This window comes from Porites lutea, chromosome 2 (genome assembly GCF_958299795.1).
Source record: "Porites lutea chromosome 2, jaPorLute2.1, whole genome shotgun sequence".
NCBI lineage: Eukaryota > Metazoa > Cnidaria > Anthozoa > Scleractinia > Poritidae > Porites > Porites lutea.
In genome coordinates this window covers 38,324,008-38,341,296 of record NC_133202.1, presented here as the reverse complement: position 1 = coordinate 38,341,296, position 17,289 = coordinate 38,324,008, and the positions used below count along the sequence as shown (strand labels likewise).

The window sequence follows — 17,289 nt, the reverse complement described above, 5'->3', positions numbered from 1 at the left end:
AAGCATTAGGATGTTATTCGAGCCAACAAAAACCTGTATTTCCGGTACCTACGTCATCACGTGACCCTCACAGGAGGATAACGAAAAGCTCACACAACTGCCGAACGCAACAGACGGGTACGTGGGAAGTTTACCTCTATCATGCTGGAAAAAACTTTGTGGGAGCGGTTCTTAGATACGGTAGAGCCTCATCTACCTGAACACCTTCACTGGAATGAAATATGCGTAAGTTTCGAGCCATTTTTACATGCTATTAAAGCGGGTATTAAAGTATAGGCTGCTTCATTTTGCACTATAAAGCTTACCGGTACCGGTAAGTGAACTTGTGCCGCCGTCAAAGCGTTATGCAATCTTATTCTTTTTCATTCTCTTTCTAGTGGACATTTGTTTATTATCTGGCTGAAGCAAGGCGCCATATTCATCGATGGTGCAGAGGAATGGAAGCTTGGGAGGCAAGATAAGCTTTATTTTTTTCGAACATGTGAAAACTCAGGTTAACTGGGACTTTTAAATAAGCTTACACCTGTGCATGTGAGGTTATTCTTTAAGAGCAAGTTGTTTCTATTGATTTGGTCACTGTAGCTTTCCTTTAAAGAAAATTCTCTCGCCCAGTAATCCATGGTTTTAAGTTATTTTAAGCTGTTAGGTTATCGAGAATTGTGACACAACGTCCAGGGTTTACGTAAAGGTCATTCAGTGCCACACGAGAATTGAACTTCCTGAGTGACATTTGAACGTCAATTTTCGGAGAATGTTTCCCGGAACATTTAGACTATTTTGACTAGTTACCGTAAAATTCTGAAAATAAGCCCCTCCAAGTATAAGCCCCCCATTCCGGTAACAAAAAACCCTCCGTTAAATCGCCCCTCCAAATATTAGCCCCCCCAGGGGCTTGTGCTTGGAAAATTGCCCTCAAATACAAAGTAAAACAAGGCAAGCACGGTAATTTCCTTCCAACTATAAGGCTAGCCCAATCAATTTTGAAATGGAAATTTCCCTCCATAGATAAGCCCCTCCAAATAAAAGCTCCTCCAAAAATAAGCCCCTCAAAAAGAGTCTTTGAAAAATATAAGCCCCGGGACTTATTTTCGGAATTTTATGGTATTCCCGATGTATTCCATCACATAGCATACAGTATGGTGATACGGTGGAATACGTTTCGTTCCTAATCAGATTACAGTCGACTCCCGATAACTCGAACCTTCAAGGGAAATTGAAAAAAGGTTCGAGTTATCGGGAGTTCGAAGAAAGTAGCTGAGGAACAGGGAAAAAACAGTTTTTACTGCACATTGAACATCTTAATCACATCTAATTGTAGAAATGTCAAGTGAAAATTAAAAGATACTTCTAGATTATAAATCAGAGCGTAACGTAACAAAACATAGCCTAAATAGAGCATGCGTTTTACTGTTTTGAGAAGCAAAGCTGCTTTACGTTAGCCTGTGACAATCAACATCAGCCTCCACTAGTAAACTATACTCCTACAACACGTCAATAAGAAATCCAAAATTCAATGTTTCAGACACCAGTAGACGGCTTTTTTCCCGACTTTTTAAGGGCTCAAAACATGGTTCGAGTTATCAAGGGTAAAATTGTATAGACAATTACCTGAGGGGAGACGAAAATTGGTTCGAGTTAGCGGGAGTTCGAGTTATCAAGGGTTTGAGTTACCGAGGGTAAAATCCAGGGGAAATCGATTTGGGTTCAAGTTAGCGCGAGGTTCGAGTTAGCGAGGGTTCCAGTTATCGGAGTCGCCTGTATTTTCAAGTTGCAACTTGTGGAACAACAACTTAACAACAGCTATTATGTAAGTTACAGTAGTGTTCTGGCTTACATTCAGCTTCTTCTAACTCTAAATTGAATGGGACATCAAAAAATAGCAAGATATTAAGGTGGAATTTTAATTTTCAGTGGACAAAGACCTTGTACCAGAATAATTTTAAGAAACATTTTCTCAGAAATATATTTAATATATTTCTGAGAAAATGGTAATTGTGGAAAGACTGTGGATTCCTTGTAAGCAGCCACCTTCCGTAAGTGACTGCTTTTGTTGGCATTTTGATAAGTCATTCATGGGAGATTTAACTGGTTTTTAATTTTTTCAGCCCACTCAAAATAAACCAGCAGCCGGCAATTTTGCTACTTTCAGGGGATAATTGGCTGCATACTCACCACTCAATTTTAAAAAATAATATTAAGTAAAAACTACTTCGGATGAATCCTTTGGTGCTTTATACTCTTGTTAACCTTTTTTCTTCTGCAAAATATTTTGACTGGGCTGTATTTGATTAATATTATTTATCTATTTATGTTGCAGATTGTTGTAAACACAGTCACCTACTGTTTTTGCGTCTGGCTTATGACAGAAGTTCTTCGATGGGTGATTGGTTGGGCCTTCTTCCGAGAAAAAAGTAAGATTTAAGGTGCATTTTCAGTTTCATAATAAGTACAATAATTAAAATTTAAATGTAAAATTAATAAATACCTAGTGCCAAATTGTAACAATAACCATACATATATAAAGTCAACTCTTGCCCTGCAGACACCCCGCTCTAACAGACCTCCCAGTAATATGGATAGCAGCTAAATCCGGGGCAAAAATAAATTACAGACATAATAAACTCCTGCTGTTACGGACTCTCACTAATGAGGACACCAAATAAAGGACCCTAGTACAAAACTTATCTTGTTGGCCCCCTTGCACCTGGGGTTCCCTGAGGCTGTCTATCACTCCTTCAAAATCTAGCTGCATTGCATGTTAAGGCCCTTTGCAACCCAGTTAAAATGATAGGCTGAAGATCAAAGGTGTGGCTTATTGACATGACATTAAAAGATGCAACCCTGAAAGGCAAAAAAGGCACTCATGGTTATCTGTGTCAAGGGGAAAACCACTCGTTATTCATTCATTATCCATTCGTTATCAATTCAAATGCTTTCAAAAAACCGTTCAAAGTGTTTGACTGCTTGTTGAAGAGGTTGAATATTTGTCCACAATATGTTTGGCAAGCCCTAACTTTGTTGACGAGAGTCGAAGAGTGTGCTTTTTGAAGGATAATAATAAAATAATAATTTCTATATATGCATGAGGAAATTTTTAGAGTATATGATGAAACGTTTGCTTTGTAGTCCAAACAAATAATAATTATCTCCTTGATTTCTTTGGACTCCCATTACAAATCAATGTTTCCACATCATTTACTCATTTACTGATTCTAATCCATTAGAAATGAGTGTTTAATACTATTTTATCCGTAAAGTGTAATGAAAAAAGATCAACGCTGCAATTTGCAATTTTAGGTCTCAGAGAAAGAGTGAAGAAAGGGTTTTTTAAGTTAGTGAGAAGATTACCATACTTGAAAGACAGGGTAAGAGATATCTATATCTGTACCCCCATCCACAAAATTACATTGCATTAAATTTTGTTCATACATGTATCAACAACATGTATGTTGTATCAAACTGTGCCTCAATGATTACTGACTGATACTAGAGCTCTCAATGTATTTACCTCTACCCTTTGGATATTTGCTGTCCAGCCAATTTTATTGAAGGCTGCCAGTTCCGCCCTGATGTTAAGTCAGATTTTTCTTGATCCAGTGGTAATGATGTACAGCAGTGCCCTTTGTCTTTTAATGTCAACAGATAGCTAATGAAATGCAGCAGTCAGTGGATGCAATGGAGAGGACAGCCTTTCCAGTGAGAGAAGGAGAAACTTTTCACATGAGGGTAAGTTACTTGTAGATAGTGAATAGTTAGGTCTGATGGTCATGTGCAGTACATTAAATCACTTACACTGTAAATTGAAAGTGTAAAATTGTGGTTGTGGTTGGAGGTGGAAGCTGTAGAGAAGGTTAAGCGTACAGTTGTGTTTGTAAAGAGCTGCTTGAAAGTAAGCTTTCATTGCATCAAACCTCTGTTAGAAAGCTTACACTGTGCATCTGTGTTTAATGGTCACAAGTTTGGTGTAGACTACGGAGGTCTGAGAATTGCCTAGACCATTTTTAGTATGATTAGGAGGCTGTTGATTGCTGTTTTTTAATAGAATGAAGTGCAAAAGGGCAAGTGCAAGATTCAGTTGCTAACAATACTTAATACTTTTCTTGCCTGTTGAGCAACTTGTGATAGAGAAAACTACAATGGAGGACAAAAGAACTTGGGACTGTGTGAAAAAGCCCTTCCAAGCAATAGTTCCGTAGGACTCTGCTCCTAAGGACAATTTTTTGTTCAGCTTTGGGTTCATCCCGTCGTCCCCCCACTTCCCCCAGCAATGTTGTGGCCAAAAGAAGCACTCATTTTCACCCATTTTGCTCCAAATCCAACTTTGTTCGGGGTGGGAGGGGAGGGGTCGCTAGTTTTGGTAATATCACTAGAAAGGTCCCAACACTTTTGACCTCCATTGTAGCAACCCCCTCTATTATCATCCAATAGTTCACTTATTAAAAAGTGATCACCTACACAGTATGTATTTAGCTGACATACAAGTATCACTGTTGCCATGTAAATACAGCAGGTAGATAGGCAGGGAATCAAACAGTTAGGAATTTCTTTTGGTTCTATTTTTCTTTTGTTTTCCTATGAAAGTAACAGGGGTGACCTTGATACATAGTCAGGGAAATCCCTGGCCCCCGTCATTTTTGACACCCTGAATAATGTATATATGTATACAATATCAGCAGCTTTTACACTGTAACTATGTGGAATGTGAGTGTGGTGTACATGTACAGTGTAAATATTAATGTGCATCTGGTATGACACAAATAGTTGATATTTATTTATTAATTTTATTTTTCTCACTTTTAATAAATTTTTTCTCTGCTTTTTTTTCTAGCTGCCAATAAAAGGAATGAAAGAGGTGATTAAAAGGAATTTTCTATTTTTCATGTTTGCTCAGTTATAAGTGCTCATTAATTTGAGGAACACAAAAAGTATTAGTTTGTTTTGTTCATGAAAATAAAACATCAGTTTTCCTTTGCAGTAGCCAGAAATTGATACCATTAAGGTGCAGCCATCATCAGCAACTGCAATTTTTTTCTTTCTCAACTCTAAACCATCAATGAAAAGATGTACTACTACATACCTGTTTATCACTCTATAACAATATTTTATTCTATATTTTTATTGTACTTTTATTTCACTATCTATAGAAAGAACTCCTGAAAGAAGTTGATGATTACTTGAAAATGGGTATGTTGGCCTTGCCTTGTATCATTCATAATCTTTATTTCAGGATAATGCTGTTGATGTTTTAAGTGCAAGAAAGATGTTTCTGCTTTCTCAGACTCTGAGTTGGATAGTGTGCGGAATGAGGTAGCAGATGGTTGGAAAGTGATGGAGAAAGAAAACTATGGTTGAAAGCAGAATTCAGAAGTGCGTTTTCATGCTTGTAAAATTTGAATTCTGCAAGAACATGGGTTACTCATTTGCTGTCTTGACTACCACTGACTTTTGGGTGCTCACTTAATTTGCTGGCATCTATCGAGTTTCCTTAAAGTCCTTGCAGAGGAGAAAAAATTACACACATCCAATTTACACATTATTATTACGTTTCTGCTGTTCAGTGTAATATTGATATATCATTGATTCTCAGGTAATGTAAAGTGGCAGGAAGGTCGGGTTTCTGGAACAGTTTATTGTGGAAGTAAAGAACTCACTGATTTACTTACTAAGGTATTTTTGGGACTTGAAGTGCAGTGGTATTTTACTGGTAAAATGCTTTCCAATTTGTTTAACTGTCAATACCCATTTGAAAATGTCTAGAGTTTATATACCAATCATCCAATCAAAACTGCTTTAATGTGTAGTAACTTTATTGAACTTATGTATAATTTACAATATTACGTGATAATATTACAATACATAACATGGTGCAGAGAAGACTGCCACATCATGGAAAATGCTCTTACTTAACATTGGTAATAAAACATCCCCCCCCCCCCCAAAAAAAAAAAAAAAAAACAGACAGACTTTGTTTTAATACTATTTACGTCTGTGTACTGTGGTAAGAATTTTTGTGTGTGTTTGTTGTAGGTATATTCAAAGTTTGCTTGGTCCAATCCTCTTCACGTTGATATCTTCCCAGATGGTGAGTAGTACATCGCTTTTTTTTTTCCCTTCAATGAGATAATGATTTGTTGCTAAAGGAAGAACAACTACATAAATTATAGACATTCTCATTTCCAACTATCATGTCAAGGCTGGCTAATTAATGTAGTAATTTATTTTCAACTGATTATCAATCTATTGTTACTTTTATTTCAAACAGTGCGGAAGATGGAAGCCGAAGTTGTCCAGATGTGTGTTAATATGTTCAAGGGAGGAAAGGAAGCTTGTGGAACGGTAAACACACTAATGACTGCCATTAGACAGCCTATGGATATGGCACTATAGAAATCCTTGCTATTATTAATATTATTATTACTTTTCGTACATTTGCAACACAACTGTGGAAGCAGTATGTCATAGTTTATAACCTTGCATTTATAACCTTGCTTCACTGGATGGTGTGTGGCTTTCCTCAAGTGACATGTGCACCCTTTCACTTTGGAAGAAATACAATACATCGGCAACACAAGAAAAAATGCCAGATCATTGTTTTAAATGTTATTATTTCCTAACCTCTACAGCCATTTTTAGCGTATCTCAAGATTGGGGGAAAAAGGTGTCACAAATCTAACTTGAGTCCGCTTTTTCTCTTCAATGTAAATTAGATATTTCATTTTTTCAGTAGACTAATGCATTACTTGCACTGTAAATATCTCTAGTTCATTGGTAAGTTTTTCGTGGTGAGATTTGGCAATTTATAAGGGCAATTAGCATTCAAAAAAATTCTAAATATCAAAATGCAAATTGTCCTGTTTGGTTCTTACACTGTACATATCAGGAGTGCAAGCAAGTTCACCTTGGATGATCTACTCTAAATTCTCCTCAGCTCTTTAATCAATTAAACATATATAGGTGTTACTTAATGTTGTAGTGTTACATGGCTAAATGGTGATAATCTCTGCACACTTTAGATGACCTCTGGAGGTACAGAGAGTCTTCTGTTGGCTTGCAAGTCTTACCGTGACTGGGCCTATGATCGTGGAATTGAAAGGCCTGAGATGTGAGTCCCAATTTTGCTGTAAGACAATCAAAAAACTAAATAATTTGAATTTGATGCCTAGCATCGCCTCCAATGAGTCAGAAGCTTTACTGACTCTGAAGCAAACTGAAATGTACATGCTTATATTATAAGAAGCTTCATGTTGCTGTCTTCGCAACTATTGTTTTCAGTGGTCAGTGAACAATGTCTGACCAAGATGACCATTTGTACAGACAAACTTTTAGTTGGCCATTCATTTTGACTGGTCAAGTGCATGACTTTTAAATGAATAACTGGAAAAAAAATTATGCACATTAATTCTGTAAACCCCCCAAAAAAACAGTTAAATCATAAAATATTTAGCCATTTTGCAGATATAAATTCGGAGCTGGCTTTTTGAATGCCAATTAACAGTCAGAAACTAGCCATGACCAAGTCTTGTAGCCAGATCTCTTGTTGAAAAATGACCAAGCAAAAACTTGTCTGGCTAGTCAAGATGCCCGACCACTGTCCAAGAATTATTTTTAGCCCTGAAACTATAAGCTGTCAGTGGGTGAAGCAGCTTCTGAGTTCTAACATAAGTAATTTTCAAATGTATATGTATTTGGCTCTCCCCTTTCCTTTTTATTCATCCTTCTGCTACTAATATGACACAATAGACTCATTTGGCTGACTCATTGTTGTACTCAATTCAAATCTCCCAGGGTTAAGATTGTGTATTGTATTTGCACATTATAATGTGGGATTCACATTTAAATGATATGGAAATTCCTGCAACAAAACGTTTTATAACCAAAGGGTTTGAATTGGATACATCATTGAGTTAGCTAAATAGGTCTATTCCTGTAAAAATATTTGAATCTTATTGTTTTCTTCTTTTTTTTTCAGTGTGGCACCAGTTAGTGTACATGCAGCTTTTGATAAGGTATTTCAATATGTTCATCATAGCCCTCTTTAGTTATTTATAAATAACGATTTGCAGGTAGCTCATCCTCATAGTGGTTCTTCATCTACCTGATTCCTGGTCGAATTGGAATTTGGAAATGTTTGTTTTTGAGGAGACGGGAAAACCGGAGTACCCAGAGAAAAACCTCTCTCAGCAAAGGAGAGAACCAACAACAAACTCAACACACATATGGCGTCGACGCCGGGATCGTATTTCGTTTTTGTTTTGTTTTGTAGGAGGGGGGTGTTTTGTTACACAATTAATGGCCCCTTTTCCGCTGGCAATTTTGTATTGTCATTGCTACATAGAACTATAATTCCTGAATTAACTTTCAGTGTTAAAGGTTCGCCAGGGTGCAAAGAAAGTCATTTTTACAGCCTGCCATTCGGGCAAGCTGTAACTAGCATGTACTAGCTCACAAGTCATTTCAACTAGCCCCAAAACCCTTTTTGATTAGCAGGATTGATTACAATCCTTTTGTGATTTGATTTTCCCCAAAAAACAGCACTTGCCCATCAGGCAAGTTAAGAACAAAAATCACTAGCCCGATAGCAAAATCCACCAGCCCCAGGCTATGGGACATGACTTTCTTTGCACGCTGTTTGCTGTGTCGTCAAAGCACCTCCCATTCGATTTATGGTGTTTCAGAGTTTTTTTTCTCTACTTGGTATCTAGGCAGCACATTATTTCAACATGAAATTAGTCCACGTTCCTGTTGATGAGAAAACAAGAAGATGCAATATGAAGGTAATTATACCATTATTAAGGAAGTAAGTTTGAAATGTAATGATCAACTAAAGTGTCATCATGGCCATCCTTAAATTTTTGCTTTTCTGTTTAGGCAATGAAGAAGGCTATTACAAAGAACACAATTCTAGTAAGTTATAGTAATTTGGACTGTTTTCCCCATCCATGTATATAAAATTAATGATAAAATGTCATATGAAAAGGATAGATCTGAAAATAATGATATATAGTTTAGTTAAAATTGAATTTTTGTTGGATTTGTAGATTTAATGGAAATTGGTATTAAAATGTCAACTAAATTAATGAGGAATGTCCATTTATGTACCAGTTAGCTTACGTACAGTCAACCATGTGGGTGTTTGTTAACAACAACTTAACTTGCCTTTTGAAAGTTAGTTTTTACATGTAGGTTTTGAAACTAACGGGAAGAAAGTGATGTTAAAAAATGTGGTAGCCTCATAAGTTTGAATCATATTATTAGGGTGCTTTTGATGTAAGGACAAGGACAAGATTTTTAAAACTTTAAGTTTTTGTGTGTGTTCTGAAAAAAAGACTCTGCAGAAAGTTTCTTTTTATTTTATCTTTTTTTTTTACCAAAAAAAAAGTTAGTCCAGTTATTTATACTGAAGGAGGCTGAGCCCTCTCCCAATAGCAAAATGATAAAACTTCTAACATTTTTATTTGATAACTTGTTCCCGTCACTACGACATTCTTGCTAAATCCGGTTGTAGAATGACAATGGCTATCACTTTTCCCCGCAGAGATGACGCTAGTTCGCGCATGAGCAAAACTCAGTATTGAGGAAATCTCGTATTGTAGTCGTCCTTGTCTCAGAATTGAGCTCTATTTATTCAAGGCTGTCATTAAGGGCTCAGGTCCTTGGCTTCTATGAACATGGAAATCAACAGCTGTATGATTCCCCACCCACTCTATGTATTTTCCCTGTTATTTGAAATCTCAGTGACAGCCCTGCTTATTGTTTTTTCTTATTTTTCCAGCTTGTTGGATCTGCACCACAGTTTCCCCATGGTGTTATGGATCCCATTGTAGAAATGGCTAAGCTTGCTAAGAAATACAACCTGGGACTCCATGTAGACTCCTGCTTGGGTGGATTTTTGATTCCCTTCATGAAGAAAGCTGGGTAAGGTATTAGATCCTCAAGTTTGGTGTTTGTCATGTCCCTTAGACTCTTAGATTACTTATTGTTCTTTTATTAGTTTTGTATTTGGTTTCTTTTGTGAGTGGCAGGCAAAGTTATGCACTGAAGATCACTTTCAACATAACTCTTTGTACTTTTCTGCTGTGTTACATACTTGATTTCAAAAGCAAAAGATGGTTTTGAATTAACTGTCTGCTGCTCTCCTCTATTATAGGTTTGATCTTCCCCCGTTTGATTTTTCAGTGGAAGGTGTAACCAGTATATCATGTGATACTCATAAGGTACAGTTCTTCAAGAGATGCTAGTCTACAGATATTAGTCATTTCCTTTTGTGACAATCTGATTATCATTGCCATTACGTGTATGTCATGTGGCACTAAGGGGGTGTTAATATGAGAAAACTCGCACCAGTGTGAGTTTCACGCCGAGATGACTTCTTGATTTTGTATTGTGTTTACATGTTCGCATGTTTTTTCAATGTCCCATGACCAACATGATTACGTCATCCTAAATTGCCCAAATTACGCATGCACTACCTGTTCCAGTCTACTGGCAGACCAATTTCACACTGAAACAAGTGGTTTGTCATTTACATGATACTGTTGCAAAATTTTGTACCTGAGTGAAATTCTCTTTCACTGACTACAACCAGGGTGAACTCATGCTGGTGTGACATGACATTTTTGTGGTGGTATTGTGCAAACAAATAAGGAGCCATGGGAACCTGAGTGAACTTCGTGCCAGCACAGAAGTTGCCCAGGTGTCATGTTAACACACCCCCCCTAAGCTTCTAGTACATGTACTTCTTACTAGTAACTTTTTTTACTTTGTAGACATTTCTTTGAAACCATCAAGTTTTCTTCAGTGATTCAGAATATTCATTATTATGGTTGCAAATGTTTCCTTTTCAGTTTTGCATGATTGATAACTTAGTATCCCTGATAAGCTACATATGTAGCTGAAGTTGGTTGAGGTTGAATTGAGACAGTCTTATTTTTCTTCAGTATGGATTTTCACCAAAAGGATCTTCAGTTATATTGTACAGTAACAAGCACCTTAGGCATTTTCAGGTAAGGATTCTAACTGTTCCGCCCCTGGCAGTGTTGCCCAAAATCGCCTTTTCAAGCTAGTCAAGCTGTTTTCTGGTCACTGTCTGTCTTGTTTAAAACGCCAAATGATAAGTTGAGCACTCCCCGGCCTTCTTTACTACCAGATGCAAAATATCAGCTATTAAAGTTAAGGCATGATCAGAAAGCAAAATTTTCCAGACATATACTAATAGTTCTGGTTTGATTAAAGTGACACAGCAGCCTTGTGCTTGACTTTTACTGTTTGCCCTATCTCCTCCCCTCTTCTTTTAATTCACTTTTTCTGCCTTTTTTTGGAGGTTAAAGGGAAACTTTAAGAAAAACTCCTTTATAAGAAAATTGGCTGTTGATATCACATCGTGGGATGTCGTCTTGAGAAATAAAATTGGAATCACATTATGTTGTGTTGACCTTGCCTAGTCCCTGTACGGCCTAATTTTCCTAGGCGTTCTCGGTCAATTAACTTCGTAGCCTCCCCGCAGACGTCCTTTGGGGTTCGTTCGTCACGCATGCATTTCTCCCACACTGACATCTGCTAAACACAGCCGACATTTATGTTCACCAATCACAGGCCGTTAAAAGATTTTTGTAAAACGTAACCCGAGCCACTTGTTCAGATTCGCACGATCAGTGAGGCTTTTGATCGGGTGTGCGAGAAATTTGTAATTACAGAGTAAAACAACTATCAGAGAGAAGCTATCCTGCAAAAAGTAGAGAAGATAGACCGATGAGTTCATAAATTTGCCGACGGAGTTTATTTGCCGTGGGGGAGAAATGAATGCGTGACGAACGAACCCCAAAGGACGTCTGCGGGGAGGCTATTCACTTCGGTGATGTATCCCGAAACAAATTGGCCATGCAGAATAACGAGGCCTAGGGACTAGGCAAATGTTGACCTTTAGTCTTAACTCTTAGGTTAAATGAGTTTTTAAGTACATGTAAGTTGTCATTGCCATAACCATATAAAATAACAGTTACCACACCTAGACAGGTACCAGTGCATTAATTGTGTTAACTTGAGGTTCAAAGAAGTAGATTATGTTTTTATTTATGACATTAGAAAAAATATGAATGAGTTTCTGGATGGCAATGACTGCTAGAAGAAAGTTATAAGGCACATAAATACCTTTCTTTTTTTTTCAGTTCTTTGTAGCACCCGACTGGCAGGGTGGAATCTATGCCTGTCCTACAATACCTGGCAGTAGGCCTGGTGCAATTATCGCTGCAACATGGGCAGCAATGATGCACTTTGGAGAATCAGGTATAAACTAAATAACTCTTTTAGAGCTACATGTCATGATGTCATAAGTTTTGTGCGACCGACAGCATCAAAGATACTCATTATCGTTTTTGATCAGCTTAATGTTCCAGGTTTTTGTTTACCTAATTCTACTTATCCTGCAGGGCCCAGTCTGCCGTGAAAGTAATGCAAAACCAAGTGCCTTTCTTTTTACCTTCTTTCTAATTTAGGTTATGTTGAAAGTACAAGAAAAATTATTACAACTAGAATGAAAATTGAGGAAGGGTAAGTGAGCTTTAAGTAGCTCTTTTATGTTAAAATTCCTTCGTAGACAAAACTATTAGTTCCTTGCATAGATAATAACATTTGACAGCCTTAATCCTGATCATCCCCAGACACTCTCTTACAGTTTGTTAACAGATGCATTGCTTACACATGCATTGTGACTTCTAAACTATTGAACCTATTGGGATTTGGAATTGAACTCCTTTCTGTAACCCTTATGAAGCTCAGTTAGGAAGTCTTAGTGCTTAAGGTGGAGAAGTCTTCTTCAGTTGACTTCCTAGTTTATTCACGTTCTATTGAGGAAATGTGGTATGAATTCCTTTTCACTATATTTTTCACTGCCGCTCATTTTCACCTTTTTTCACCTCATTTTCACCTCATTTTCACCTCTCACACCACCGATATAAAATTTTCATGTTGTCCTTCCGTCGAAATTAGTCTCCTTTGTTTTTTATCTCTCGCTCTAGCTTTTTCTCTGTTATCGACGTCAGTTTAGACATTAAAATTTAGTCGAAAATAGACATGGCTTTGTTGTTGTTTTTACTCTCAAAAAGTCCGGATGGCCATGCAATTAACATCCAAAATGCGCGGATGCTTGAAATGCGAAATTCCACCCCGGCTCACATGAACGTGTGGACGTACAGACGATTTTCTCAGAAACAAAATTTCTTGGATGCACACGTATCCATGGTGCTCCGCTACGCGCGAGAGTTCCGCTATTAGTTAAGCAACAGACATAGGGGACATCCCAAGGGAGGGGGAGGGGGAGGGGCAGGGGGTTGTACTTTCATGGGTAAAGGCACTAAATAATGACTTTAGCTCATAAGTGACTTAAACAGCAATATCCTGGTGAATGATATAGCCCTCTATTCGTCTTCTCTCAGCAACAAATTTGGCTACCGCCTGTTTTGCATAATTACATGTATGTCCTTATTTCAGCTGCTCCTTGAGTGCAGCAATACTTTCATAATTGTATAAGTAACTGTTAGAGATAACCAGGCAATTTTCCTTGATGGCAGCCTTTATATATAACTGTTGTTGTCTCTCTTACTTTGCTGTAGCCTACGAAAAATCAAAGGAATATACGTACTTGGCAAACCTGAAGTAAGCGTGGTAGCGTTTGCATCAAATGACTTTGATATTTATCAGCTTGGAGATGCTCTAACCAAACGAGGCTGGAACCTCAATTCACTTCAGTTTCCTTCAAGGTTTGTGTTCCTTGTTTCTTCATGGCAGAAAATTTAGCTAAATGTAATTTAGGCAAAGTTAACCTCAAAGCAATGCTGGTCAGCAGTTTTTCCAGCTTTGCTAGGCGCTGGCCCAATGCCTCTAGCAGGGGCTCCTCGTGACTTGTATACGCAGTTGTTTGCTTGCAGTTCTTCGCCAAGTGTTATCGCAATAGCTTGTTGCTTGCTTGCCTTCTTATTGACATGTTATGACCATGTTTGCAAGTAGACCTGGCTTATCCATATGAATATAAAAAAAAATATATAGTTTCAGACGAGATGAATAGAGACTTGGCTGAATGCCCAGTTAACTCCCATTCACTGCAAACTGTTATGCTGTATAGTTGATGTTAAACTCATGACTACATTTGCCTCTAGAAGTTAATGAAACCTTATAGATCAGGCCCCAGTTGTTCAGAAGGTGGAAAACACCATCCACAGGGTAAATCTCCATCCAGTGGATAACACAAATTGGTTCTCCTAATACTTGTCCGCTGGATAGTGATTTATCCGGTGGATAGCGTTATTCAGCGTTTGAACAAACCGGGGCCAGAATAAAAAGCTCTATAATACCAAACAACACGTAGGGAACAATAATTGTGACCTGACCATTTCCACCACACTGACTTGAGTTTGAACTATAAGCAAAAACTCATAAGGGGTTGAATTCAACCCCTTATGGGTTTCTGCTATAAGTTAATATACTCATGGATGTTCCACTGTGTGAACTGGTTGCTTCATTATTCATGATTCTCTTGAACATCGTCTTACAGTTGAAGCTGGTTTGATTCCTTTTTGCAGTATCCATTTTTGTGTCACTTACCTTAACACTCAAGCTGGTGTGGCCGAGTTATTTCTTAAGGATGTGAAAGAGTGCTGCGCTAAACTCCTCAATGACCCTCAGGCAAAGACCGAAGGCATGGTATGTTGTTAGGTTAATTTAAAACAGGCTGAAAATTGTACACCAAACACAGTCTCTTTAGACGAGTTTCTTTTGTTGTTTGTTTGTTTGCTTTGCTTTGCACGAGTTAAAGCACTGGCTACATGAACTGGACCCCTGTAAATCAGTTGGCATAATTTAGTCAACTATCTCTTAACGGACACCTCGATTAAATGCGTTACAGAAAGTGGCTTTAAGTTGGGTGCATACGTACGGCGATCACTTTGTTCGTTTAGTTCATTTAACAATTAAGGTTTGTTGTCCCTTGTTATAGGCTGCAATCTATGGAATGGCTCAAGGAATTCCTGACAGGTCCATAGTTACTGAACTGGCCTGCTGTTTCCTCGATTGCATGTACAACATCGGCAACACCCAGCCTCAAGCCAATGGAGTCCACCACAACTAAACATTCAAGCTTTACGATAATGGCATGTTCAAGTTATTTCATAAGGCGCTATTGGGTTGTGGTCCGTAGAATGGTTCAGATTGTTTAGCTATTGTCAGTGTCAGGGATGCAAACATGTATGTGCTTGTATGTCACTGTCACACGGTGAGTACGACGTCGCGCAATACAACAGAGTCGCGGTCGGCAAGGTGACTATACAGTAGTATCCAGTTTCGTCAAAAGTCTTTGTCGTTCGTGGGGAGAAGTGTTGCAAGCCTGAGTGTCAGACCTGCGTCAATTTGTTGAGTCAATCTCTTCACCGCATGCATGTTTAGAAAGCTTTTTGCATTAAACCGTAATATGGAATAGTAATAACGTTAAATAGCCAGTGCAAAGGACTATTTATTCCCTTGAGACAGTGGCAATTATATTACTTGGCTTCACACTAGAAGCTAAGTCTATTTCAAGTAAGCACTTGATTCAAGTGCACTTGGAAATCTTAAGTTGCTCTATAGAAAACATGGCTTCACACCCTTCAACAAAGTGTACTACTTGAAGTAAAAGCTGTCAATTTCTCCGTTCATTAGAATCTTGTAACCGCTGCACGTGCACATCGTGCACATGGCTTCCCTTTCTTATTGGTCAAGTGTGTTCTCAAGCGTGGTGTAGCCCATACTTGGCGGCGAACTTCCGCTTCTTTGAGCTACTAACGTTTCCATGGTTACCAAGTAAAGTTTAAGTAGGTACGTTTTACCCCTTCACAGTCAAAGTAGGTTCCAAATACACTTACATTATACTTGAAGCTCTAGTGTGAAGCCAACAATTAAGATTTTGCTTTGCTGTACGTTTGCACTATAATTTATCGGAAAGTGGTACTCTCTACGTAACAAAGGACTAACAACTTTTTTACATTTTAATCATAACTATAACAAAATTTTCAAATCTATTTGGCTATCAGCTGCCTTGATTTATAATAGTTGCAAGACTGAGTGGAGTCAAATCCTCTCTTGGCTTAGTCCAATTCGGTCTGTAATCCCAAATTGTGTTTACACTATAACCAAAAAAGCCAGCCATATTATTCAGAGAATGATTTAAAAAATTGCAATTTCATTTACATTGTATTACAAACTGTACACCAATCGATGTTTTGTGCAGACAGGTTATCAAAGTAGCGGCATTATTGGCCTGATCTATTTTATTATTATGTTTTTATTTCCAAGGTGTCAGTAAAAATTTATTATGAACATAACTCTTAATTTTTTTTTTTTTTTTTTTTTTTTTTTTTTTTATCAAACTAACTTCGGTTTGCTTCCATGAAATCCTGGGCGGGTTCCGGGCTATCCCATACGCTTGCGTTTGAACAAATCGTGGTTGCCAAACTGTTGAAAAAAGTTGACTAAAAATATTATGGAAAACCCCTCTTGGTACAAAACTTCTAACAGGTATCTTGAGGCAATTTTTTAAGGTTGATTGAATTAATATAACAAAATTTCGCTTTTACGGGAAGGCTAAAGAACCCCTCAACGAACGCAGAATGGGTGTTCTTTGCACCACTTATCGACTTTTAATTTGTCTAGAGATAAATCTTACGAAACCTTTCGTTTGCGAGAATTCTCGTCTTTGAATGTTTCGCAAAATAATAGCAAACACTCTAACACGATCTTAACAACGTAGTACACCTGATAGTGTAATCTAAATGCCCTAGTACTCAGTAAATTTTTTTAAGTACTTGGGCATTTCAGTTTAATGCCCCAATACTTCAGGAATTTTTTCCTTGACTCAGTTTTTCAAACCTTGCTGATTGCTCTATATAATAGTTCAAGTTTTTGTTCCTAAGGAGAAAAATACAAAAATGTTCTGTTTCGGGTTATTTGGCATGAGATGATGTAGTTTTGGGGGCTATGTGGTTAAGTAGTAGGCTAGAATTGAAATCATTATAGCAAATGCAAGGGAGAACTTGTACCTAATAAAAAGTGAGTTCTTCATGAAGTTTTCTGTCTTTCATCGACCATATTTTGTCACTTGATTCTGTAGTCACACTAATTGATCATGATCTTGGTGGTTTACTGTAAAGCAATCTGAATTTTTATTATCCATTGTACTCACTATCTGGTCATTTGCGTGTTTAAATGCAAATTACTTGCGAACACAAGTTGGCCTGCAGTTTATTAGCTGCCTCAGAATTAGATCAC

General features: G+C 37.7%; 1 protein-coding gene across 1 annotated transcript; it reads left to right on the top strand.

Moving 5' to 3' along the window:
* The first annotated feature begins 8 nt into the window (after nucleotides 1-8).
* On the top strand, nucleotides 9-17,068 carry LOC140928556 (sphingosine-1-phosphate lyase 1-like). Its single transcript, XM_073378314.1, has 22 exons — nucleotides 9-225; nucleotides 378-452; nucleotides 2,318-2,411; nucleotides 3,298-3,365; nucleotides 3,643-3,726; nucleotides 4,829-4,852; nucleotides 5,145-5,184; nucleotides 5,588-5,667; nucleotides 6,028-6,082; nucleotides 6,263-6,336; nucleotides 7,014-7,102; nucleotides 7,970-8,006; nucleotides 8,703-8,774; nucleotides 8,869-8,904; nucleotides 9,773-9,915; nucleotides 10,148-10,214; nucleotides 10,938-11,003; nucleotides 12,165-12,282; nucleotides 12,492-12,546; nucleotides 13,608-13,754; nucleotides 14,574-14,694; nucleotides 14,987-17,068. Exons 1-22 carry the CDS (start codon nucleotides 142-144, stop codon nucleotides 15,116-15,118), a joined length of 1,761 nt encoding a protein of 586 aa, XP_073234415.1. The 5' UTR covers nucleotides 9-141; the 3' UTR covers nucleotides 15,119-17,068.
* Nucleotides 17,069-17,289: the final 221 nt, after the last annotated feature.

Bases quoted from the DNA above. Each gene is read 5' to 3' on its own strand.
- LOC140928556 (XM_073378314.1), top strand. From the start codon at position 142: ATGCTGGAAAAAACTTTGTGGGAGCGGTTCTTAGATACGGTAGAGCCT. The intron at 6,337-7,013 runs GTAAACACACTA...TGCACACTTTAG, and splicing joins GAAAGGAAGCTTGTGGAACG to ATGACCTCTGGAGGTACAGA. The intron at 8,007-8,702 runs GTATTTCAATAT...CTTGGTATCTAG, and splicing joins TACATGCAGCTTTTGATAAG to GCAGCACATTATTTCAACAT.